Source organism: Manihot esculenta, chromosome 17 (genome assembly GCF_001659605.2).
Source record: "Manihot esculenta cultivar AM560-2 chromosome 17, M.esculenta_v8, whole genome shotgun sequence".
Classification (NCBI taxonomy): domain Eukaryota; kingdom Viridiplantae; phylum Streptophyta; class Magnoliopsida; order Malpighiales; family Euphorbiaceae; genus Manihot; species Manihot esculenta.
In genome coordinates this window covers 30,437,557-30,464,549 of record NC_035177.2, presented here as the reverse complement: position 1 = coordinate 30,464,549, position 26,993 = coordinate 30,437,557, and the positions used below count along the sequence as shown (strand labels likewise).

The window sequence follows — 26,993 nt, the reverse complement described above, 5'->3', positions numbered from 1 at the left end:
AAGCAATTTCTGGACATGGGAGACCAACAAAAGTTTTCCATTTTTTAAACCAAGAAAAAATGATATAATCTGTTCCCAATCTGCTGTTTGGGTTGCAAATAGCCAGTAAAATGCTCCAATATCTTGGCTTTTTTTTTATCAAAAAAATGTATAGGAAAAAAATGTCAACTTTAAGCGGCTTCCTGAAAGAAAAAAGCAATGGCATACAGAGGTAGATAAGTCTCTCTAGTTTATCAAAGTAAAATTTCAAACAAGTTACAAATAACTTGGATAAAACAGCACAGGAATTTTCATTTGGCTTTGAAGTATTTCCTTTTAATAGTCTTATTTTCAGAAGGAGGAAAAATCAAATTGATCAATGTAAAGTAACTTGGTCAAGCCCATCACTCTGTTTCAAACCCAGATAAATTAAATATGGCCAAAACCAGGGGCTGCAGGTTGACAGAAACAGGGGAGCCCCATGTTTTTTTTTCCGGCGCGAGTGATGATAAAATTGAAATTAATAGAGCAAAAATGGCTTTCGAAAGCAGCGAAGAGTTAATCTCATCCACTTCAAATTTGATTATAAAAATGAACTTTTGAAAGCCAAGATGGTTGCAAAGAATCAACTAGTTTCATATCATCCGCTTATCAAGAAGACGCCATGAACACCATGGAAGGAAATTGCAAGGTTTTTACAGAAGAGCAAGAAGCTCTGGTGGTCAAGTCATGGAACGTAATGAAGAAGAATTCTGCAGAACTGGGTCTTAAATTCTTCTTGAAGTAAGCAAAAAGTCTTGTGCTTGTGTTCCTCCCCTTTCGCCATAATCTTTAACAATTTCATATTTCTGTTTAACTTTTACAGGATATTTGAGATTGCCCCATCAGCAAAAAAGTTGTTTCCATTCTTGAAAGACTCAAATGTTCCTCTTCACCAGAATTCAAAGCTCAAGTCTCATGCCATGTCTGTCTTCATCATGGTAAGAATAAGAACTTCATATTATTCAAACATGTTACTTCTTCTTTGGCTCCGACAGTCATCAGCAGTAAAACAAAAAGTTTAAGTGAGCATTGTTTAAGGTTATGTTTGGACTGTACATATTGCAGACTTGTGAGTCAGCTGTTCAACTGAGGAAAGCTGGCAAAGTTACTGTAAGAGAATCCAGCTTAAAAAAACTAGGAGCTGTCCACTTCAAATATGGAGTTGTTGATGAACATTTTGAGGTATGATTTTTTTTTTTTTTACAATACTCAAAGCATCCGGTTCTGGATTAATTAATAGACTTTTTAAAATATCAGAAATAATTTGAAATATTTTTCAAAATTGATGGACTAATTAGTGAATTTTTCATATCATAAAGACTAATTAGTAATTTTTTAAAATTTTTTATGACTCTGTGCACAGAATATGAGCTCTAAGAATATAAGTAACAGTAAACTTAGATAAATACATTTCTTTAAGTGAAATTTCAATTAACCCTTTTTTTATTAAAACAAGCTAAATTCCATTTTTTTTGGTTAAGTTCGCCAAGGGTAAGCATTTGTGGATGTTGGACAGGTGACAAAGTTTGCATTATTGGAGACCATAAAGGAAGCTGTGCCAGAGTTGTGGACACCAGAGATGAAAATTGCATGGGGTGAAGCTTATGATCAGCTGGTTGCTGCAATTAAGACAGAAATGAAACCTCCCTCTTAGGAAAATTTCTTGCCTTTCATGAAATAAAACTTGGTTAGATTTTGTTATTTCAGCAGATTCAGAGTAATTATATGCTAATGTTTGTTTCAAAATCAATAGATAACAAAGAAGGGATGCCATCTCTTAGACTGAAATTTCCAGAGCATATTGTCAAGGGCTAGACAGAGACAATAGATGGATATAAACATCACCAAATCTTTTTGCTATAGTTTCCAAAGGCCTTTGATTCCATCAAAAATATTTTCCAATATCTATGGTCTCAATTCCAGTAACTGAGGCTTGTTCTCCAAAAAACAAGGTCATTCACCATTAATCCAATTGTTTCCTCATAAACTTGAATTGTGGCAGAATCTCCTTCTAACCAAATAATTTCATCTATTAGATTATCATGGCCAACACTATCAGTTCATACATAGCAGCACTAGCCATGCCATGTGCTACTATGACCGGTTCAAACACCTTACAAACGTAATTGCATTCACTCTTTTTCTCAAAATCTTTAGAAGTCATCATCGCGCATCATAAACTGACATTATTTTTTTGAGAGGTCCTGAAATATCATGAAATTGATATTGGAATTCAATCCAATGAGAGAGATCGCTCAAAATCCTAGTGTTCCAATCAAAATAAGCAAATACTATTCAATCTCCCTTTGATACCTCATTTCTAAATTTACAAACTATTCATTGTGATACTCATGAAAGTGTTGAGGTGGGAATTCAATTTGGTAACATTAAGATTGGTCAAATTAATGGCCAAGGAAAAAGAGGAAAAATATTGAGAGTTGCATGCATCTTATTTGATAAAATGTTTAAAAGAGAAGTTGAGTTATTATGTGAGAGTGTTAGGCTTTTTCAGAGATTTTTTAAGCTAATTATGGGTAATATGGTCATTTTATATTTTACTAATAACATTTTTAATAGAAGGAGTTTTAATTTGGCTGAAAATAAAATTTAAAGATTTAAATGTATAGAAATTAACTGTTAATTACGCTATAAATTAGAAATTAAAATATAATTTATCTTAAAAAATATTAGTCGTGAAATTTTTTTAAAAATAAATTTAAGCTGAAATTAAGCATAAATAGTACTATCTAAACTCTAAAATTAGCATAAATGATAAAAAAAAAAGAAATTATAAATAATATAAGTAATGAATGACAGCTTAAGGAATTTTATTAGATCCCTCTCTTATGTTTAGATAGTATAGATTATAGATTTATTTAAATTTTATATGAAGTATCTATTTTTAATTGATTTTAGTTTACTTATTTACTCTATTAATATTCAAACACTATTTTAAAATTATTAATGAATTACTTTATTTAATATTGAAAAAACAATTAAATTATGTTTTTTTAAAAAAATTATATTAATTTAAAAATTATAATGATATAATAATGATGTTAATAACAACCATAATAGCAATATTAATATGATAAATTGTTTAGTAATGCTGTCTAAATTTTTTTGGAAAATCACTTTTCAGACAATAAATAAGTTATTTTCCTTTAGAGAAGAAATGGAGAATTAAAGAGAAATGAAATAATTTTATTTTTTTTATTGAGTTATCAAATCAAATAAGGTCTAAAATAATGGATGTGGGTAATGGAGATGACATGTGCCGTCCACAGTTTTGTGCAATCACATAATACATAGCCGCCAATTTCTCTCCAAAGGACGTAGAAAATTATTATATTATATGAATTGTTGCAAGTATAACGGCTCTTCTTGACAATTTTTTTATAAGAAATTAAGAGAATTAATGGAAACTTGATATATTTTAATCCTACAGTAATGCAAACCTGAAACAACCTTTCTGTTCCTTACAGTACTGTCATTAAAAGTTTGCCACTAACATAAAAGCGATTACAAACTAAAATAAATTCTCAGAACTAACTCATTTTTCCGGCCGGAAAATTCACACCAAGGTCAAACCCAATCGGAATTTTCGATGTCTCTTACCATTTCCATAGAAAAACGGCCATATTTTTGAGGATGGATATCTGGTGTCTGATGAGCCAGTGCTGAACTAGCCTTAATAGCAAATGAACATAATTCTTGCAGAGAAAGAAGTGCATGGGATTTAGAGAGAGGTACGAGGAAATAAATCTGACCCAGTTGAAGCTCATCATCATCTGCAACATGAGGCAGGTGAGAGTTCACGTACATGGATTCAGAGTTACAGAGGAAGCAGTTTGGATTCTGAGAGAGTACGAGATTGGCCTTGATGGGTTGCTTGAATTCTTGCAAACTTCCATCTGTGTGGACTATTTTGACAGTGGATTGCGAGTGTAATGTGAAAGTGAAAGCACAATTTGTAGCATATTGAGGTGATGCACAGTTACCCATTTCTGGTTTTTCTGTGAGAGACAAGTGAAAATGGTGATGAATGGTTGAGGGTGTGAGCTTATATAGGGAGAGGAAAGGCATGGGCAAAGCAATTATTTAAAGACCAACTTGAGATAGTGCTCTTATGCTTGTAATTTTTGATTGTTATGTGTAAATTATGAGGCTTCTTGTGGGCTGCCGACAGGAACTAGGAATCTGCCTAATCTGTTTGAGTCCATTAGTTCATAAGGCCATAGGTTAACACAATTAGCATTCATATCATCAGTCATAAATAAAAATTATTTATTTGCACAACTCCACTCAGAGGTAGAGAGGAACAAATCCTCTCTTAAGTAGTAAAAACATCGGCTACTATGACCATGTTCTTCAGAAATATTAACCGTGTTAACTGTAGCCAAACGTTCATACACTGCTTTTAACATCTACGCGGAAGAGAGCCTAAATCCTTTGACTCTTAAGATCAAAGGGACAGAAAACAGAATCACTAGCAACCAGCCCTCTTTATGCTGCAGAGAGAAATCAAATGGATTCAATACAGATAGAACAGTGAGAAGACAAGTGAAATATTGTAGCTTAAAAAATACGTTTACAAAGAGAAGAAAAACAAATTAACATGTCAAGATGTATCAGTCTTATTACTCTTCTAAAATAGCACTCAACTTATTATTAAGTTTCCTTTCTCTGCCGCCGCCACCCCTCCTCCTCCTTGCCACCAGTCCTCCACCGTGGTCACCAATTGTGACCAATGGGCTATCTTCCAAAGTTTTCTTGGTATTCAACTCCACCAGATCCACACTTCTCAGACGAAACCAACAACACCCATCTCTACCACCAACCATTTTTACGGCCAAACTTGCCTTTACAGCCAAAGCTGCCATTTCTTGAGCCTTAATGGGAGTGTCCAACCAGCTAACTGGCAACTCGAAGTAAAGCTGACCCAACTCAAGCTCTTCATCGTCATTAATGGCTGAAACAAGGTCATCAAAGCCCAAATCATCTGCGTTGCATATGAAACAGCTAGGGTTCCTTTGTAATATCTGTGAAACTCTTACTGGGACATGGAATTGCTCGAGCCGGCCATCTTCAAGGATTAGTTTTGCCGTGACCGTCGTGCTTGGCCCAGAGGAGCTGCAAATCCCCATCTTTTTTCACCTTATGCGAGTTCATTAGGTTTGCCGAGGCGCCACTCTTTGAGAGTTAAGCTATGATTTATTTTTTCACACCATGAGATAACCCTTCTCTTTCGTTAACCTTATCGGTGGTTATTATTATTATTATTATTATTATTATTATTATTGAAGTTAAAAAATAAATATATTTATAAAAAAGAAAACATTTTTTAAATTTTAATTAGGTATTTTCCCTGTTCACAAAAGTAAAATTTTGGACTACCCTTTCTAATAATATATTTTCAAAAAAATCTAATCTAAGTTGTTTTCTTATGAGGAGAGTAAGTCTTACCACTATACTTTATTCTTGATGATTAAAATGATTTAATTTAAAAATGTGAATTTCTTATAATTAATTTATATTATTTTTATTATAAAATTAAGTTACTTCTATTTTTTAAATAATAAAAAAATGTACTTAACACAATAGTCATCTTCAACCCTGCTAATTCCAAAATATACATAAAATATAGCAATATTCTAATATTTCTACAACATAACATTCCATAAAATTCCAAAATTTCTGCCTTCAATTCCATGCAACTAATATTCAAAGTTTGTTTGCCTTTCAACTAGGAATAATTATCATTTTTAAACTGTTGTCTCCTTGAAATTATTGATTAGTTTAGAATTTTAACTTTTAATTATTACTTTATTGTCCCAAAATATAATATATTCTTTCATTTTCATCCTTTTTCTGGTGGCCTCTCCATCTGGTGCAGGTAATTTCTCATTGTTCAATTATATTTTAATTTCCCACCTTTATCCATACTTACGAGTCTTTATAGTATGAAACTCACTGTTCTATTAAGTTGGACATTTTGTATGATTCTATGATTATTTCCTCAATGGAATCATTATATAATAGGATTATTGATTATAATAAAATGGCCTCTTCTGGAATAAGTTTTATTTAATCTTTTTGACTAAATCAAACCCTGAATTTTCTATTTATAAAGTACTATTTTTAATTATTTTTTATAAATATAAATTATTTTTTTGCAATCGAACATAGTCTTAATCTTTTGTCATATGTAAAGAGCACTAAACTCTGGAGAAAAAGACATGCATGGTTCCTTTATCCAATATTGCCAAAGAGTCCCAAACATACCCTGCAAAGAAAATTATACTAAGAATAAAACCATCACAAAATCTAACCAAATATTCCATTCTCCCATTAATTTTTAATCAACTTTTGGATTTAATATCCATCACCCATATCATCCTGTTCAAATCAAAGACCCAATAACACCAGCAATAATGGCGGTGGGATCACCGAGCACGGCGGAGATCACAAATTGCACAGCCAAACCAGCCATCTCACAACATTTCTGCACCTTACCTTTGCTCTTACGGTGATGAGTATGGAGTGCATTTTTCAAGCTGGGAATTCTATTCTCCAGTTTCCTACCACCATAAACATTTCCATCAAAATGATCAGACGATCTTCCAAGATATAGACCAGCCCAATTCTCCACCAACAAGTCCTTAACACAAGCCACATGAAGATTATACTTCTTGCATGAAGATCTGTAACTCCAACTCCGCCCTTTACGTCCACATTTATGACAAGTTGCACTCACTTTTCTATACAAATACAGCTTCACTTCTCCATCATCAAGCACCATTGGCAGCTTTGCACAACACGGGTGAAGATCAAATCCACAGTCTCTGCAATGGTAAACGAACCCATTAACGTCCCTTTCACAAGCGTTGCAGTAACGAGGCTTGTCGCCTGGGGGCCGAGACAGGAACTGGAAGGAGCATTTGGTGTAGAAAGGATGAAAAATTGAAGCAGAAGGGATTGCGCAGTGCACGTGGAGATCGAAATCACACTTGGAACATTTGTAGCGAGACCCTATTCCTACTTCTTTGCATCCATCGCACTTGAATGGGAACTCTGAGTACTCGAATTTTAGGGTGTGTAGAGGGTGGCTGAAGTGGGATATCTCACTATACTTCATGGGTTTCTCTTCTTTTACGTTCTTCTTTTTTTTTCTCTAAGAATTGTATGTTAAGTGAATGTATATATTTATAGTGAAGGGATTAGATTCTGATGGAGATTTGGATTAGGGTTTGTTAATTAGATTGAATTTGGTGTGTTGTTGAAGCCAAGTAAGGAATTATGCTGGGAATTGATGATATTTTTGTGGTTGTGGTAAGTGATAGTGTGCATAGGAATCCTTGCGTTAAGGGCAGACGCTATTGTTATCAAGTCTTCTAGTTTTTAGAAAATTAATTAGTCAGGATTAGATACAATTTTTATCCACAGAGATCGCAAGAACATACCCAAAAACCTGGAGAACAAGCATTGAGCACCATTAGATTGATATATTAATTTAATTATTCTGTGATTTTGATCTTAATTAAGGAATATTAATTGATGGTGATCATCATGTTCTTAAAATCTAATAGGGTATGAGGAGACATGTTTGAATAGTCCATGACGTGGAAGAGAGCATCAGAGAATAAATGCCGTTTACCCTTTGATTATTTTATCAGTAAGAGATCTCTTCTGTTGATAGAAATGGTGATATGGAAGAACAAATTCTTCTATCCTCATCATAAGTTGAGAACTATTATCCATCCACCAAATTGTTCATTTTCATTATACCATGCCATTTCATTTTCTACCCCTATTTGAAATACAAATAATTTCACAATAATTTAATTTTATTAATTTTTTTAAAATAAAAAAAATAATTTTTAATTTAAAAAAATTAAAGTTATGCAGAATAAATCATTTCAAATGAGGGATTAAAAAAATTATATTAATAAAACGTGATATCACACAATACTATTTTAATATAAATTTAATTATAAATTCTGAAGATAAAAATCAATGAACCTAGTCCAAATAAGAACTTTGGTAGTAGCATTAATTATTCCTTTGTTTCTACTGAAGAACAAAGAAATGAAGAAGTGGAATATGAGAATATGTATTGAAGGGCAACTGGGCAAGTAGCATTAGTGAGGTAATTGTCCTACAAGGATTGTTGCTATATATGTATTATAATATAGGTGCAAGAATTTAAGAGAGAATTCCATGCTTGAATTTGAATATGATTCTTCTCTTTTTACATCATACCTTTCTTTTCTTTTTAATTAAGGTTATCTTGTCTTGGCTTATATTACTTTTATATATGCATCCCTAATCTTTATTTAATAATTACAATTTTTATTTTTAACTACATCTCATTGTTTTAGATTTTCAATTTAGGGATTTCCCCCTTTTTTTTTCATGAGTTTGGAAGTAAATTTAAATATACTTTGCTTTGCCAAAAACATCACTCATCCACAAGTGCACTGCCTAACAACTTGTTAATGAATATTAAATTTTTTTAATGAATATAAAAAATGGCAAAAAAAAAAAAAAAAAACTTATTACATACTATTTTGAATAATAGAACCGTAAAAAATATTAATAAAAATATTTTTATAGCAAAATATTTAAAATTATTGCTAATAATATAAATAGCAATATAGAAGCTCATCATCTATACTATTTGCCCATAATTACAGTTACAAACACATTCATTCGGAACCTATTTATAATTATTTGCTAGCTAAAAAATTAAATTTATTTCTGAATTATGTAGATTAAAAATATAAAATTAAATAAACTTAAAAAATATGACTTACACTTTTAAATATAAAAGAAAATTAATAAATTTAGATTCAAAAATAATATTTAATATATTTTTAATATAGACCAAATTTAACCTTCTACCATTATCAGTGACAACTAATTTTAATTTTTGGCATTGCTATGACAGCTGAACGAGCTGTTGCAGCGCTTCACCGTCGTCGCGGCAAGTGTCGCCGGCAGGCCAATGGTTCGATTCAATGCTAAACGCGGCAATCTTTTTCATCGAAACTCATAAAACCAATTCGTTCTGCTCCGTCTCCTCCCAATCTCCTTCACCGCCCGATCAAATCCCCTTTAGAATTCTCCGTCGATTCACTCCTTACCACCGCTCCAAGTCCCGATGTGGATGGACCAATATTCACTCTCCTTTTTCCTCCACCAACACCTCACCCCTACCCACTTTTCCCAAATCGCTTCGCTCTTCTCTTCAAAACGAATCCCCAGCCTTCCCTCCGCTTCATTCTCTTCACTCTACGCAACTTTTTATTCTCCATAACCTCTACTCCTACTCCACCATCATCCACATCCTCTCCGGGCCCGTCTCAAGGCCTGGACTCAAGTCTACTTCAGCCTTTTTGTTTGATCACTGGATACACCGGTGAAATTCTTTGAAGTGCTAGTGAAAACGTTTATGGAATGAGATTCTGCTACGTTGTGTTTGGTTTGTCGATAAAGTTTTCTCAAGTTGTAAAAACATTGATGGACAAATCGAGATAGTGAGGATGTTGAGGTTTCAAGGTGTACACGGTTATAATGTCCTTCTTAGGGTTTTGGATCGAAAGATAATGAGAATGAGGAAGAGGGTAAAATGGTGGGGGAGGCATGGAGTGAAATGGAGAGGTTGGGATGTGTTCAAATGGATTTCGTTGGCGTCTTGAATCTTGATGGCTCTGTTTTTTTTTTCGAATGGGAAGAAGAAAGCAGAGAAGTTATGGTAGGAATGAAAGCAAGGAGAATAAAGCCTGATGTTGCGGCTTGCTTTTGAGAGATTTTGAGAGAAATGAAATCGACTGGAGTAAAAAGGACTTGCATTTAATTCTGTGCACCTAATTAATGGCTATTGTAGATTGGTGATGTTGATTCTTGTTTATAGAGGCATGTGGAAGAGATGGTAGGCCTGAAACTTCCATAAATTTGTTGATTGAGAGAAGAAAAAAGCTTCTGATACTCTAGAGATTATTGAGGATTACAATGAGAAATGTTAGTTTTTCATCCAAGTCGAAAGAGTTAATGAGTTACTATGGGTTTATGCGAGAATGGTAAGGTGGAAGCAGCATTGAAGCTTCAGGCAGATGGCAGGCAAAGAGTTTGGAACAAATTCAAAGATGTATGATGCTTCTATTAAAGGATATATGAATATAGGAAATGGGGGAATGGCAGCAATATTGAAGGAGGAAATGTCTGAAGCTCAAAAGGGGCTGGAAGATTATTTGATGTCTATTATTAACAAGCTGGAATCCTACAACTCTAGTTATCTTAATCACTTGGCAAATATTCCACAGTATTCCTATACTGAAAATTGTATCTGTTATGTGTTTTTAGTGCAATACTAAGGGTAGAAATCTAACATTGACTCAACCTTTTTTCATGGACAGGATGAGTGCATACTCGGCGCAGATGTTTGGAGTTTTTAGCCCGGTGGATTAGCTGCCTTGCCATTCATCTTTCAATGAGGTAAAATGAAAGATGATGAAACTTACTCGATATTATTGGAAATGATTGATTTGATATGCCTGTTCCTTTGAAATTTTCTTCAATGGCTGCATCATGCATGTGGATTGTGTCTGTATTAGCTTATCTTTTGGCTGCCTCAAGGACAAGTAGCTTATCCTATGGCCATCAAGTTGTATAGGAACAGTTTGCAACTACTATTCTTCCAGCAATTCTTCTTTGTCCATGATGGGTGCCACTGTTATATCATTATTCAAAACTAAGTTGGAAAGAATCAACTCAGTGGGTATAAGCCAAACTGTACTATTTGATTAAAAGCTTTTTAACGCTATGCATTCAGCCACTTTCAAACTGTACATTTTGTATTCAAAAGCTTTCAGAATTTACACACTAGTAATGAACAAAACTTTGATTTGGAATAACCAAAAACAATGTCCAAAGTTTGGCAAATGGGTGCAGTAAAAGCCATCCTGAAAATCACAATGAGGGCAGCAACCAGAGATTGAACAGAGATGAGGCCATGGATGAAAACCAAGACAAAAATGCCATTGCAGCAGATATTTGATATCTACTGCAAACCCTTGGAGGGCAAAATGATCTATCTGCATGGAGCAGGAGATCCACAACACTAGCCGTTGAGCATGCAGCAGCTAGAATAAGAATAGATAAAACCTGCCATGAATTATAGTGATTTTGTCACACTTAGTAGCCAGTAGATGGCATTATAAAACTGGTTTCAGATGAATCAGTGATCCTTAATCTTACCCAATCTCCGATGACAACAAGCAGCAGTATTCCAGGCTGCCGGATAGGGCATTTAACCAAAACAGAGTATCCATCAACAATTGCTAATGTGAAACTCCATGGAATCGCCAAACCCATGATGGTAACCAGGTAGCTGAAAAGCAAGTTGCGAACTTTTCACCAAGATTGGATATTAAAGCAGAATTATCCCCAAAAAAGGAGAAAAAATGCAACACAAACATTTCAAGCTTCTAATGGCTAATCAGCAGTGATTGGTTCACCTTCTAAGGAGCTTGCTTAAATTACAGCTTCTGGGTTTCAGAACTAGTTCTTGTCCAGAAGAGGAAACAAGACTCAAACAGAAAATAAGGGAAGAACAAATCCATTTTCATCTCATCATACACTTTCTAAGGGTGCAGAAAGAGATAAAAAGGTAAAAACTAATTGATCTAACAAATTCCTGATCATCATCTTCTGGGAAATTCTCTGCAATTAAGCTCATGTGAAAATAATCTGGTTATGGAATTCAATTTTTAAATGAATTATACAGAAAAGAAAAGAAAGATTACCAGAAGGCAGTGTAGCTGTAGAATTGAACACCCAAAGACATGAAAAAAAGAGAAGCACAAGAGAAGATTGTTTGGGCCAATCTCAAAGAGAAGCTAGCACTGGTTCCCACAGAGCCAGGTACGTCATCCATGGCCTCTGTTGCATGGGATCTTGATCTTCTTCTTCCTCTGTTATTATTACTTCTTCTTGGATTGCCTTCTTCTTAAAGCTCATCTTAGTCCCTTCAATTGCCAAGAACTTTTCATCACCTTAAAGCAACCCTCTATTTCTGTTATTTAAGATTCATCGAACATAACATGCCAAAGTTTTGAGTGACATTCTTGGCCTTTTTTTGGGAAAACGTTGGAAAGTGAAAGTGAGAGAACTCTGAGAAATGGCTAGAAAGAGAAGTTGCTGTAATAGATGATGGTTTTTTTTTTTTATTGATGTTAATAATCCAACAAGGAATTCTTTCTGGGTTAATTATGTGGGATTTTGATTTTGATCCATGGTGGTGTTCTCTGGTTTTGAGGCATTGGGTAGCAGATGACACGTTTAGAATAAATCAGAGTGGAAATTGTCGTTGTGGCTGTGATTGAAAAGAGTTTTCCAAGTTGCTCTTACTTTCAGATTCTGTCAAATCTGTAAATTGTGTTGTAAGCAACCATCACCGCTCTTCTTTAAACTTTTTTTTTAAAGATACTTTTCTTTAAACTTAAAAATATCAATATTTTTAGAGTCCTATTAAATAGACTCAATTTATTATAATTTAAAAATATTTAAAGTTTAGATATAGATATGTGGGATAATAATTTTAAGAATAGTGTTTAGTTTTTGAATTTTTTTATTATTAAAATGATTAATAATTATTAAAATAATTATTAATTAATAGAAACAATTAATATTATTAAATAAAGCTCTAATTTGTCATATATTAGCGGACGAAATCGTATTACTTATTTGTAAATTTAAATTTATGTATATATTATATATATATAAATTTCATCCATCTCAAAGAAAAGCCACCGAAATTGCCATTGACCTATTTAAAGATTTATGCTCACTTTTGTTCTTCTTTTTCTTTTACTTTTTTTTTAGCCATTCTTTTTCTTTTACTTGTCAAAGATGACAAGTTATTAATGAATTGTACCATATAATATCCTTATTTTGGTAAATTTATAAATATAGTATGAGGGATACATTTATAAATTTATAAAGAAATATTTATTTATGTTTTGTCCACTAGCTGGAAAAGAATACTTATTTATTAACTTTCAAATATGCAAAAATAAAATTTATTAGTTTTAAGAATAATTTAATAGTATTACAATATAAATAAAATGTAAATTAGAAAATAAAAATAAAATTTATTAGCTTAACTATATTAATTATATTTTTTAACTAATAGATTTTTAAATAGAGTTTTTTTTTTTTTTTGAAGTTATGAAAGTATGTAATTCGAGTTATAAGCAGAATTAATTCTACTAAAAATGTTACACCTCAATTCATGTGAATATATATTTTTATAAAGCGAGTATGATCAACATTAAAAATGTAGCTAGAGAATCATGACAATTCTTGGAATATCTTGTCATTTCCAAATTCGAAGGTGGTGAGAAAAAGGAAGGATTTTGAGGCATTAGAGCCACACCAACTCTTTCTTTTCTTCATATTTTAAAGATAAAGATAATAATTAAGGGGAAAAAAGTATTAATGAAAATGCTTGAAAGACAAGAAGAAAAAGGGGAACCAATGCTTTTAAAAAGAGGGTTGGGGATTTGCCATTTGTCAACCTTATTAGTGGGCGTTACTGGTGAACACGAAAGCCTACAAAGGCGAAGACAGAAATAGTTAAATAGCATAATGGTGCTCTGCTGCTTTGGATCATTCTCCACTTATAATTGAGAAATGTTAGCCAGTGACTGTTTAACACTAAAAATATTTATTATATTAATTGATAGATTTTTTTTAATTATTTAATATATTTTTTTAACTAATAGAATAGAGAGAATTACACCGTCAAAAAAAATACTATTGCTAACATCGAACCATTGCAAGAACTAAGCGCAAAACAGTTCAGTGCTTAATGGGTTAATGTGTCTACGGACAATGTATTGGCTCTGTCGGCTACAAATTATTGGTGGAATCTCTGTTATGTCAGTTTTCAGCTACTGTTTAAATTTAACAAATTCCAAGATTCTGCTAAATGCAACAACCTAAGATTCAACAAGTTCTACTGATGTTTCCTGAGATCAAATCTCACTATAATGCCACAATCCCTTGGTGGTCATGAATGGATTCCATCATTTTGAGCCTTTACTGGCAGAGGAGTCAACTCCAAAGACACTGCTTTTTGAAGAAGTCGGGGAAGATTATTAGTATCTCCATGGATTTGGTTGAGAGGGAATTTGGTGGATGGAAAAGAAGCAAAGAGAGGAGATTGGGAAGTAGACACTGTTACTTTTATTTGTAACCAACAAATAATATTTTTTTTTTCAAAAAAAAAAAAAGCCAAATCAGTAACATAACCAGAAATCAATTCTAAGAAATATGGGTTTTTATTTAAAGATTTTAATTATAAACTAAACTTCAATAAAAATAAACTTAGGAATATTCCCTTCCTCTTAAGCTATCTTCATTTTTTCTATTTTTCTTTTGAGGAGAGTCTTTTTTCTGCCGACAAGCGGCTTTCCCTTCCGAGTAGGGAAGGTCATCTTCCTCTCGCCCAATTTTTGAGGGTGTCTTCTTCTCCTCCGGATGGAAGGATTTTCTTTTCTGTTTTATTTCTTATTTTTGTTGTGTTATTGGGTTGCTTTCTCTTTTGTTGCAGGAATGAGCTTGCATGGTCTGAATCTTCAGTTCTTGTGTTTCCTAGTGGAGATAGGAAGTTCGAAGAGAGGGCTTTGTTTAGCAGCGGCTACCTCCAGAAGTCGATGCCAGACTTAGCCGTTTATGGTGACTCTTTAACTGCCGACTGGTGAATGGAGCTCTGACCTCCATACTCTCGCGGTTGATGCTAATAGGTGTTTCAGATCTTTTGACAATTAGATTTTCTTCTCTCCTTGGCTTTGGTCCTTGCGATCGGAATAATGGCTTGATCTCTTTGTCTCCCCAGCTCAGTTGCTCTGGCAAGATCTAAGAGGTGTGCAGAAAGCCTTTTGCTTTTCAGTAAGTTGGTTAGCCCTTTGGGCATTGTTGAAGAGGCTTCCCTTCTCTGTAACTATCGATCTTTCCTTCTGGATTTCGTGGTTCGATCGGATGTTTTTGAGTTTGCATGCGTTTTTCCTTGAGGTTGGACCTTTAAGAGAAAGTTGGTTGTTTGCTTCATGTAGATTCTAAAGACTCCTGTTTTGCCTCCGCTGGCTGCTGTTGCTCCGCCAATGTTCTGCATGCTCAAGAATCTTCCTTTAGGGTTAAGATTCCTTTAGGGTTAGGGTTTTGTGGGTTATGTTATGGGTTTGGGCTTGCTTGTTTTTGGGCCTTTTTTTTCCATTCAAGCCTCTCTTATTGTAATGGGCTAAAGCCTAGATTTTAAATGATATATTAATTCACCTTTGACAAAAAAAAAAAAAGTTACATCTAAGGAACGAAATTGACAGGAAAATCAAAACTTGAAATATTTCTCACTAAGAATATTTCAATTTCAATTTTGCAACAGGCAGCCAGGCACCCAACGAATATAAAAAAAGCTTGAAACCAAAGCTCTTCTTTGGTTTATACATGAACTGGTATATTAAATCGAGTGAATATTTCTAAAAGGTGAAAATTAAAATTATTGAAAGAATGAATTATACTTTAAATTTTAAATTTTAATATGATTAACGGATTAATTTCTCTATTGTTTTTAAAAAAATTTATTGATCCTGTTTAATTTTAAAATATTTAAAAAAATATAATTTACAACTCACATGATCACCTCCAATAGATTTTAGACACTTTAGTCCTCCTCTTATCGTTTCATATTCTTTTCCTTCAATTTGTGCACCAATAAACGTTGAAAGAGAAATGTAGTTTGAAAACTCAATTTGTGCACCATCATTTCTTCCGATTTCAACCCAGCCACCACTTCTCTTACATATCGCCAATTTGCCATTGAATCTCCAACCTCCCATCTCCTCACCCTCACCATTATTCCTCTCTCTAAATTCCCTACAGTTCACCATTTCTCCAACACCCAACAAAATCACTATATTTTTCTATTTCAATAGTAGCTAAATCTATTGTTTTTTTATTTCTCCACCGTTTTAACAATCTTTAATATTTATTTCATTTTTAGATCTAAAATTAACATTTCCCTTTACTCTGACCAACATAGATAAGCACTTCAAGCCAATGAGAAGAAAAATAAAAAGAGAATAAATGAGCTTATTTTTTTCTAAAGGTATTGGAGAGAGGAGACAAACTCAATCAAGCACAGTATTCATTTACTCATTGAAAGGAAATCGTCAACCCATTTGATCTACGATCATTTCTTAAAGAACACACAATTAAAATTCAATTCTTTTAATTTCCTTTTTAAAAAATCGAATTTCACTTTCACTTTTTGTTGTATTTTTTCTTGTTATTGTCTGTATGAGATTAATGTATAAAAACTGATAACAGACGATGAATCTTATCAGACCAATGGTGCATCCAGTGAAGACCTCGCTGTTGATCGATGGGCCTCTGAACAGTCACGGTCGCAAAATGAGAATGAAGGACGTCCAAGGCATGCTTAACCGCCACCAATAATTTCCGGTCATGTCTTTTGAGAACAGAGGATTTGTAGGTATGACTTGATGACACCGACTGATCTAAGAATAGAAATAAATGAAAATTTGGTATTAAGATTATAGAATTTAAAAAGATAAAATAATGAAAATTTGGTATAAAGATTATAGAATTTAAAAAGATAAAATAAGGAAAAGAAAAAGAGTTCAAGAAAGAGTGTTTATAAAATTTAAATTTTTTTTTTTTAATAAATTAAATTTTTAATAAATTTTAGCAAAAAAAAACTCTAATTTAGATGAAATAAAAATATAAAAATTTAAGTGTTTGATCCTAAAAATAAAAAAATTGATCCATTAATTACACTAAAATTCAAAAATTAAAATATAATTTACTCTTTGGATATCAACTCTTTCATGTTGCTACTACTACCATGAAACCAAAAGTACATTCCATTAAGTATTATCCTAAACCAGTCATGATATAATATCAGAATATAGAATATTTCAAAATTATAAAATGCCACATAGATATAATCTAACGCCCACAATGGCCTTGCATTCTTCCAGTTGAAAACATACTGAAGCTAACACACGTCTTCATTCCAACTCAGTGTCTCCCACTTCCTGGACCATCATATCAGCAGAAAAATATAATAGATAAATAATCAGCGGGAGATAGATAAGACGAAACCAACTTATAATATTGTTATCATGGAACTGAAGATGTGAAGCTCGCAAGGCTCCTTAAACTTAGCTTGCTAGCATGATCTTTTACACACACCCATAGATTGTTTTGTTAGAATATAAAAACAAATAATAGAAAACAAAATGACTTCATATGCAAAGCAAAAGCTAAGATTTTGTTGTAATTGCAAGTTACTCTCCCCTAATGTAAAATGAAATTTTGGTATATTAACCAAGCATATTTCCTTATTATTGTATTTGTTTTATAATGAAATAAAAAAAATTATTGAAAAAGCTTTTCAGGAAGCAAAAGGCAAAAACTTGAACGAATGATGCCTAAATAATCTCTCTATTCTGGAAGCTGAATTTATGATGCATAAATGAGACACTTGGAACAACAAAAACTTTCTACACAAGAAGAGAAAACAATGATATACATTAGTAAAGATGAAGTCCAACTTGAATAAAATCTAGTCAAATGGAATAGTCAACTTAAATATAGAGAATAATAAGGCGGAAAAGGACAAATCAGCCAATGCCGACATTTCACATTAACAAACTACTATCACAAAGACACCATATTTGGCTATGACCTGGACACAGTCATCCCATCAAACTCACACTTAAAGTGAAAATCACCCTTAATGCATAGGAAGATAAACATAAAAGCCAAGACCTTAAATCAAATAAGTAAACCTATACTGCTGACGGATTGATACAGCACTAGCAAATTAATAGTCAAAAGCTTCCTATAGAAAGTTGAATCACCAATGAAGGGAAAATTACATAGATCAGTTACAGGTCCAATTTCAAAGTGTAACGAGTTTTCCTTTGTCGTGCTATGGGATCCAATAACATATTTATCTCATCTTCTTGGTATAATGGTTCACAGTTCATAGCCTATAAAATTTGGCCCTTTTTTCTCTTCCTATCTCTACCTATTCGTTTTAAGTCAAACACAGCACATGAAATCCAATTCTTTCTTCCATGTGGATCCCATGGTATATTTGGTATTTTATTATGGTAAATTGTAATCATATCATATATATACATTTTAACTAATTTATTTTATCTTTTAAACAGCATAGACTAAATCTTGGTTCTACTTTGGCAAAATATTCTCATTTTCTGCTTCACAATTTTGCCTATATGAAACATGCACATCTCTAAACATGAAGCAAATGGTAGCAGATTAACTTGCAATTTTCTATTAAAGGACCAAGCAACATGTCTTCAAAATTTTCCCCTTCAATAGACTCATTGAATTCAGAAATTCAACTTATTTAGTCCACATAGATTCTTCAACTAACATGCAAACAGTCATACAAAAGGTGAAATGATAATGTTGCATATGGAAATCTGATAACAGTTGGACAGAGAATAACAAAAACACCATTGAAACATAATCCCGGTAGTGTCTGATAATATCAGTGTTGGTGAAATACAATCTAATTTTATTTTGTGCTGCTGAAATTGGCCATAACAGCAACAATATTTTTGAAACATAATCCCGGTAGTGTCTGATAATATCAGTGTTGGTGAAATACAATCCAATTTTATTTTGTGCTGCTGAAATTGGCCATAACAGCAACAATATTGGAGCAGTAGAAAGGTAAACCTAATAGACAAATTGTTGTTCAGATATGGTAACACTGGCAAGTATAACGTTGACAACAATGTGGACGCGGCATATTCTGTGGAAGATAGCGAAAGAGTTATAGTGTAGAAGGTAATATAGCAGAAATTATTACCGAGTTCAATATTTAAATTCCATATTAGAAAATAAAAGGATAAAAAGACAAGTGATAGTGATTCTTCAGAGAAGTATAGTGGTTGATTACAAATATCTCAAGAAAAAAAAATTTGTGTTCACACATTAGTATCTCTATGATTTGCTGCCAGTAGGCATGAATATGTGTGTCAATGAAATACATAGACAATGTTAGTCTCAAGCCAAAAGTATAAAAAAAGGTGGGGCTAGAAAATTTCATGATTCCATACTACAGTTATCCATTGCTCCAGTTGATAGTTCTCTTATTTGCCATGAAACAGGCTCTCATGACAAATGCAACTATATGATTGACTATCAACAAAATGCTGACATGTGCAAGAGAAAGGGATAAAAGAGAGGAACCAAAATTCTCAAGATAGCGAGCTAAAGAACTTTGGTATTCAAGAAATTTGGCCAAAATTTGTACAAAGATATATTTCAAACAAATCTAGGTTTTTTCAGAAGTGGAGAATCTCGGAGCCAGGAATGTGACAGCAAATTGGGCACATAAATTTGTTGAATAGAAAAGAACCCCCATTTTGACAAAATCCTTCATTTATCCGAAGTGTTGACCATCATTCCAGTTTATACTCAAGATAATCCTGCTTATCAGGCTTGACCATCATTCTGATTTTAAACTTCCCCATGATGGTTATCACTTCAAGTGAAGGTGTCTTTTGCTTTTCACGATGAGCAACTAATTTTTAGATGTCCCACAAATCATCACAAGCGTAACTTCCTGAAAGGGGCATGCAGATAATACTTTCACTCCATCTTCTTTTACTTTCTTCTTAACCCACTCCTCCCGAGATCTTCCAAAACAAAAACACAAGAGTTTCTCAACTGCTCTCTAAACTAATTACCTTCAAATTTAACACAGATAAGTTGAAGACACTTACAAAAGTTTCAAATATTTATGCACAAAGAGTTCATATAGCCAACACAGCATGCTATTACATTATCGCTCAAAAATCGGTCATTGCCATGAATTCAAGTAAACTCAAATCAATTTCTTTCTGCACTCATCTTAGAATAATATCTTAATATCCCCACATCGTACCTTCAGTAAATAGAAGATCCATTCACAAATCAAACACAATGATAACCATAACAAGATCAAAAATAACAACGGTCTTTCGTCAGAGGGAGAAATAACCATAAATATGAACAATAAGATTGATCCATGAATTACCTTGTAGTGGGAAGAGAGAGGCGTCTAAAATTCGAGCTTGAGCTCGTCTTTCTCATCGGAAAGGTAGTGGAGAATGTAAGGGGTAACACGGACGACGGCGACCCACACACCGAACATGGACACATGGGTCTTTAGCTGCTTCAATGCCGCTGCCTTATCTGGTTTTCGCATAAACATTCCTGGAAACATGATTTCTCGGCTTCACTTCGATTTGATTTGATTTCTCTTTGGCTTTCTGTCAATGCAGCTACACTTCCAGTGGTGGGAGAAAATCTAAAACCCTAGGCGCCACCCTTTTTTTATTTTGGATTATTGAAGGGGTTTTGGCTTGGGGGATTTTAGGCCAATCACGCACGTGTGGCTTCAAACATACACGTTTGACGATTCTAGTCTTCCTCATATTTTGCTCCGGTCCTTTCATGCTATATAGGGTAATTTTTCACTTGTCATTGCATTGTTGCTGCAATATCTAAATTTCAATTTATTTGTGGAAAATTATTAATTTTTAAACATTTACTTAAAATAGTTAATCGGATGAATTTTCAATATTTTTTCAAAGAAACGCATATATAACATGTCCTACATATTAAAAAAAAACTATTACGTCAAAAATTATAATCTTGACATAATATAATTCTTTACTCCTTTTACAATCTCTTTAATTTTATTGATGATTGCACTCAAATAAATTCGATATAACAAATATAAGAATAAAGATAGAAGGCTAGAGGAAATGAACTAAAAAGTGTTGAAAAATTTTGGGAGGAAACTTTAATCATCATTGTTGAAGAATTTTGGGAGAAAACTTTAGTCATCACTATCCACTGTTTTATTTGGGTTTTGAAGAGGAAATAAACCAGAAGTAAGGGCTACAATTCCAGCGAAGCAATGAAGCACACTTTATTCATAAAGTTTCATTCTCACCATCACCGGCTTCCTCCTTTGCCTCCTCCATCGTCGTTGCAGCTATAATTACATCTGCTCTTACTGACCAATTGTCGCCTGCCACTTCATTGTCATTGTCTTCAATCCCGATGAAAGACCTGACTGTGGAGTCCACGAGGAATGGTAGCGGCAGGGTACAAGAAATTGTGACCGTTGATTATTCTGTCATTTGTCAATGGATAGTCCACAACTTCCCTCGTATTAAAACATCGGCTTCCTCCCCTGCCTCCTCTGCCATCGTTGCAGCTGCAGTTGCATCTGTTCTTTCTTGCATCCATCTTTGTGAAAGTCCAGACAGGTTGTACCGAAGTAATGATATCTATGAGGATTCTGATGGTGAGTCTTCTCCCAAAATGAGCATATGAGCATTCCATCCAGTCATATGACCTCTCACATGCACAATATGTCACCTTGAACTCATACATGAGAAAATGATCATAGGAGAAGGCATTTACTGGCGAGTCCATGTCATCGCTCAACGAGTTTGGCTCATTTGGTGGAAGGTAATGGTGGAGTGCCATTAAGGAGTCAGGAAAAGAAGAATTAGTATTTCATGGAAAGAAGAATTAGTATTTCCGTAATTGAAGAATGGAAGAGTAAGATGACGTCGACTCATAAAAAAATGGGTCCTAATAAAGGATTTGGACAGTCATATTTGAATGAAAAGACTTTCTGATCATATTTTTTGAAAATAATTAACGGTGGAGTATAATAGAGATGTGGCTGGATAATTTTTTACTTACAATCACTGAATTTTAGTTATTTTTACTCTCTGACATGGCAAATAATTTCTTTTTAAAAAAATAATTAAGTCACGTGATAGTACTATTATGTATGCGTTTTATCAAAAAATCTATGAGAAACTCTCACTCGAATAACTATTTCAAATGTAATTATTTCAAATAAATATTTTGACGTTAATTATTTTTTTAAACAAATTAAAGTTTAATAATTACCATGAAACAATAATTAAAGTTTAGTGATCATATATGAAAATTAACCGCTTTGTATACTGGTAATTTAATTTTTTTAAATATATATATTTTAAAAAAATTGTAATTATTATTATTATTAGTATTGTTTTGAAAAATATATACTAGATAAAATATAATAATAAAACAACACTGACAAATCTCATTACAATAAATTTTTACTAAAAACTAATTTTTCTATCTAATATATTATATAGTATAACAGTTTTATATTATAGAATGATTATTAGAAGTTAAACGCTATATTATTTTTTTTTTTCATATTTTCTTATTAAATTAATTTGATATTGCAATAAAATTTCAAATTTAAATAATATAAAATAAAAATTAAAAATTTGGCCAAGCTAATTTGAAATTTTAATCAATATGCATTATAAACAAAATGTATAATATCATTAAATTTAAATCACATAATATAAATTATAAGATGCATGATTTTAATTATGAATTAAATATTTCATTTCAATAACAAAATTTAAAATTTTGCTTCATTATATAAATCACATTAAATTATTTTTTTCTTTTTAGATATAGAAAGAAAAATAATCCTAGACAAAATTTAAAGCTTATTATTTAAATATACATAACTATTAATTTGTTGAAATTATTCATAATGACTTTTAAATATCAAATAATTATTTTATATTAAATTTTAAATTTAATGGCCGGCTGTTGAGAAAATTTTGTATACATAAATTAAAAGGTGTATTTTTAAATTTATTGAGTGTGATATAAATGAATTGAAATGTATATAATTATGAAAAAAATGCTAATTATCGTAATTATCTTCTCCGGTTCTATTGAATAAAGTTCCTGATCCTACGGGTTTTTCAGATCGGAAATCATTCTCTTTTCTGGTAGAGACGTTCCAATTTGTTTCACTTTCTTTCCCGGAGGCTCCTTCGTCTTCCAAGAGCTTTCGAGTTCCATAGATTAGCCAGAATTCCTTCTCAATGGCTCCCCAGACTCGATCATGCTCTTCAAAACGGAACAATCCTTCGCCCACGGAGGACTTGGAGCCGGATAGGTTACTCAAGAAACGTCTAAAGCGACCTCAATCTCAGGAAGAACCATGTCATTTTCCTACAAAATCTTGCCCCGAGAGGTGTCATTCTCCGGTTATTTGTGGAGAAATTGTTCCAGGTAGGTTTCTTGATTTGAATTTCTTCACTGAAGAAGGCTTTCAATTTGGTAAATGGTTCAAGGATATGAATTGGGTACCTATTGTGGCCATGAGAGAAAAATTCTATCCAAAGTTGGTGAGGCATTTTTATGCCAATTTATCATATGATTCTGATAAAACTCAGATATGTTCCTCTGTGAAAGGAAAGGAAATTAGACTGAATCAGAAGTCCTTGAAGAAAATCCTTGGAATTCCTAACCTAGGGACTGAGATTTATGACAACAATAAGTGGGTAGATGATGCTGGTGTCAGTAGAGTAGGAGCACTTAGAATGGTTCTTGACAATCCTGATTTATCTGAATTATCAAAGGTTAATGCTTGCCACTTGAAACTAGAAATGAGATTGCTTCACCACATGGTAGTGCACATAATTCTACCTAGAAAAAGGAACTTTAACTATTTATCTTCTATGGATTTATTGATTATGTGGCATATTCTTCAAGGAAAGCCATTCAATCTGCCATTTGCATTGTTATCTCATATGGTTGCATGTTCAGAAAAGAAAAATGCTTATTTGCCATATGGAATGATTCTCACGTCTATCTTCAAGCATTTTAAAGTTCCTCTTGAGGAAGAGGAGGGTGTAGAATTGAAGGGTTCAGACGTTTACAGTAAAGTTACTTTGCATAAGATGGGGTACGTGAAAGGTGAAAGGGGTTGGTTTCTTAAAAAGGATAAAGCTGTTGTTCAACCAGGCTTAGAAATCCAATCTCAGGGCGGTCTGAATGTCAGTCAATCTCAAGATGCTCCTATTCCGGCTGCTCCAATGTCGACTTCCCAACAAACACCTTCTCATGCCACTACTTCAATGCCTGATTCAAATCCCACATCCTCTGATTCTCTATCTTTGGAGGGAGTTAGGCGGCCAAGTATGATTGAAGGTATTTTCATCCTTGTAAGGGGCATGAAGGAAGATATGAGAATCATGACTATGGACTCCAAGCTTGATGATTTGCAAAGTAAAATTGAGAAGTTGAGATCTCTAGTTACTCAACTTCGAAGCCAAAAGCGAGAAAAGACCATTGGGGATATGTTCCTCCTACTAGAGGTTATAATGGCAGACATGAGGACTTTGCGCTCCAAGATGGACAGTGTTGGAAGCAAGATTAATTATTTGCAAACCCAACTGACTGAATTTTATCAGCAAAGGCAAGATTGGGTTAAAGCCGATAAAGAAAGCGTAGAGTGGATGATTGCTGAGACAATTGCCTTCCAAGTACAAAACCGAGATATCATATGTCGTTTTGAGACTATTAGCAGTGAAATCCAAGATTTCTGGGATTGCTTATCTTCTATGATAAGATGATTGGTGAGTTGCTTTAAACTAGTTGAACTTTTGCATATGATCGTTTTCTTTTTGGGAGGGAGAATACTTTGGTTAGTTAGTGTAGTTATTGTCTATCCTTTAGATTCATCTCTGTTCACTTGCCATACATATAACTCTTGGCATTAAATTTTGTTACTTTGATTATGTGATTTGGAATATATATTTCCTGTTTTGATCTTCTTATTAATTTTTTAATAGGAGGAACTCATAGCAGTTGTGTTTCCATTTCCTTCTTGTTGTTAAGGATGAAAGGAGAAGAATTGTGTTTCTATTTCCTATAATTTTAATATTATAATAATATAATTCATTTGATATAATCACTATTAAAATTAAAGGCTATCTTTTATCTTATTATGGGCCACCTTTGCTTAGCCCAATTTCCTCATCCTTTTCCATTCTTGGGCCCCAAAAGGTATTCCTTCTTCAAGTTCTTAAAGAAGAGGACCGTGTAGGAGATAATGGAGGTTTCATTTCCTGTATTCCACTTGTCCATTCTGAAAACTGCAGTTGCAAGCTTTAATTATTGTCATTATTAATATTTTCATTTATTTGTTATTAAAAAATAAATTAAAAATCTCTCTCTTCTGTAAAATATTTTAATAATTCTTTTAAAATATTATGGATAGAAAAAAAGATATTTAACGAAATTAAAATTTAAAGACATTTTAGAAAAGAAAACTATCCTTAATTAAAAGGGTAGCTGGGTCGTTTTCTTTCGTTTGGTATAGAATGTGTGTGAGGTGTTATAGTCTATTTATTTATTTGATAATATTTATTTTTGTGGTAAAAAAAGAGAAAACTACTATGTAGAATGTAGTTTATAATTTATATTTTCTTCTAATTAAAAAAAATATTAGATCTGGGGAAGCATTGAACGATGGGGAATGTGAAGAGTTGAAAGATGTATTGAATTTGAGCATTCAATGACCTCTAATCTTGGTAAGTAGCATTTATCATATATTGTCCTACCCAACCCACCTGCTGGACCATGCATTTTTCTTTTCAGTACAACCCACCACCAATACCTCTATCTCTTTTATTACCTTTTCTTTCTTTTTTTTTCTTTTTTTCTCATCTAGTTTTGACAATTTTTGTACAATGATTGTACTAAATAAAATGTAAGATTGACTTTGTTTATGTCCATTTTCATTTTTTAGAATTTAATTGCAATATCTTACTGTTATATTAATGCGCCTACAAGTTAGAACAATCTTATCTTGCAAAAATTTGGGTATGTATTAAGTCAAATATATGCTCTTATTATACCCATATTTTAATTAATTATATTTGATTTTTTAATAAATATAATATTGCATCATTTGTAATTTTTAATGAAATATTAATAATTTCTCATTTAAAACTATAAATATATTTTAGCAATATTAACAAATTCAATATTGCACTCATTAGGAAAATTATTGATGGATATAAAATTTATATTAAATGTAAAAAACTAACACTGTTGTTAAAAGTAAAGTTATTATTAATAATCTGCAGCTATAGATTAATAGTTAAAGCTAGAGTACACATCCTTCATATAAAATGATCTGAAATTAACTTATAAAGATTGTATTAAAAGGGCATATAATTTCATAAACAGGCCAACATGACTAACTTAATCATAAAGCCCCACCTAAAGAAAACTACGCCCAACAAGTAATATTATCTTTCACCGCCACATACTGCGCAACCCCAAGGCAGCGGCCTCACAGCAAAGACAAATTGAGAACCGACGCTTTCACATATCTATGAAAAACTCTCAAACACCTAAAGACATCAAAAGAAACTACACAGTTGCATGCACTGGACTTTGATCCCTTTTGAGAACATGTTTCAGCCACAAAAAAAGGAAAGTCAGATCTCCTGAATCGCCATAGCTAACATAAGAAAACATGTTTCTAAAGCAACATTAAGCAAGCCATTGAAACCTCGGCTCCATAATCCAAGGGCATAAGATAGAAACATCACGGTCATGACGTCTCAGTCTTAAATAGCCATAGAGAATCGACTTATAATATCTGTTGTATCTTCTGCTACGAGCTCTAAAGACCTCCCGCACCTATAGTTAATTAGGAAGATGACACTAGCAGGAAAAACACTATTGCACCACTAGGTCTTATTAGAAAACCTCTTCATACACCACCTCAATTGAGTAACAGACCAAATAGAAACTATACAACTACAACGGTAGGGGAGAGGGAGGCCACCACTAGCTAAGAAAAGTAAAACAAAGTCTTTCTTTGCTTTTATAAAAGGAAAGCATATTGAAAAGAGTCTCACCCAATTAAATAAAATATACTCTGATAAAGAAAACAAAGAAAATTTCTCAAATAGAAGAGAACAAATCGGTGAATGTCAATGATTTTGTTTAGTTAAGAATTT

At 32.8% G+C, this 26,993-nt stretch overlaps 6 protein-coding genes across 6 annotated transcripts; 1 reads left to right on the top strand and 5 right to left on the bottom strand.

Annotated features, from left to right (window-relative positions):
- The first annotated feature begins 525 nt into the window (after window positions 1-525).
- Window positions 526-1,804, top strand: LOC110605256 (non-symbiotic hemoglobin 1). The gene is made up of 4 exons (XM_021743689.2): window positions 526-762; window positions 845-959; window positions 1,087-1,203; window positions 1,538-1,804. The coding sequence occupies exons 1-4, from the start codon at window positions 644-646 to the stop codon at window positions 1,673-1,675; spliced, it is 489 nt and encodes a 162-aa protein (XP_021599381.1). The 5' UTR covers window positions 526-643; the 3' UTR covers window positions 1,676-1,804.
- Window positions 1,805-3,481: 1,677 nt separating this feature from the next.
- LOC110605700 lies at window positions 3,482-4,099 on the bottom strand. The gene has a single exon (XM_021744350.2). It carries the CDS (start codon window positions 4,024-4,026, stop codon window positions 3,607-3,609), a length of 420 nt encoding a protein of 139 aa, XP_021600042.2. The 5' UTR covers window positions 4,027-4,099; the 3' UTR covers window positions 3,482-3,606.
- A 190-nt stretch (window positions 4,100-4,289) lies between these two features.
- Window positions 4,290-5,238, bottom strand: LOC110605699. The gene has a single exon (XM_021744349.2). It carries the CDS (start codon window positions 5,166-5,168, stop codon window positions 4,662-4,664), a length of 507 nt encoding a protein of 168 aa, XP_021600041.1. The 5' UTR covers window positions 5,169-5,238; the 3' UTR covers window positions 4,290-4,661.
- A 1,007-nt stretch (window positions 5,239-6,245) lies between these two features.
- On the bottom strand, window positions 6,246-7,191 carry LOC110605452. Its single transcript, XM_021744043.2, has one exon. The coding sequence runs from the start codon at window positions 7,157-7,159 to the stop codon at window positions 6,425-6,427; it is 735 nt and encodes a 244-aa protein (XP_021599735.1). The 5' UTR covers window positions 7,160-7,191; the 3' UTR covers window positions 6,246-6,424.
- A 3,603-nt stretch (window positions 7,192-10,794) lies between these two features.
- LOC110605385 (CASP-like protein 5C1) lies at window positions 10,795-12,442 on the bottom strand. The gene is made up of 3 exons (XM_021743948.2): window positions 11,829-12,442; window positions 11,281-11,413; window positions 10,795-11,187 (listed from the first exon to the last, which is right to left on the bottom strand). The coding sequence occupies exons 1-3, from the start codon at window positions 11,957-11,959 to the stop codon at window positions 10,993-10,995; spliced, it is 459 nt and encodes a 152-aa protein (XP_021599640.1). The 5' UTR covers window positions 11,960-12,442; the 3' UTR covers window positions 10,795-10,992.
- Window positions 12,443-16,886: 4,444 nt separating this feature from the next.
- On the bottom strand, window positions 16,887-20,484 carry LOC110604518 (mitochondrial import receptor subunit TOM6 homolog). Its single transcript, XM_043952243.1, has 2 exons — window positions 20,165-20,484; window positions 16,887-17,141 (listed from the first exon to the last, which is right to left on the bottom strand). Exon 1 carries the CDS (start codon window positions 20,351-20,353, stop codon window positions 20,189-20,191), a length of 165 nt encoding a protein of 54 aa, XP_043808178.1. The 5' UTR covers window positions 20,354-20,484; the 3' UTR covers window positions 16,887-17,141; window positions 20,165-20,188.
- Window positions 20,485-26,993: the final 6,509 nt, after the last annotated feature.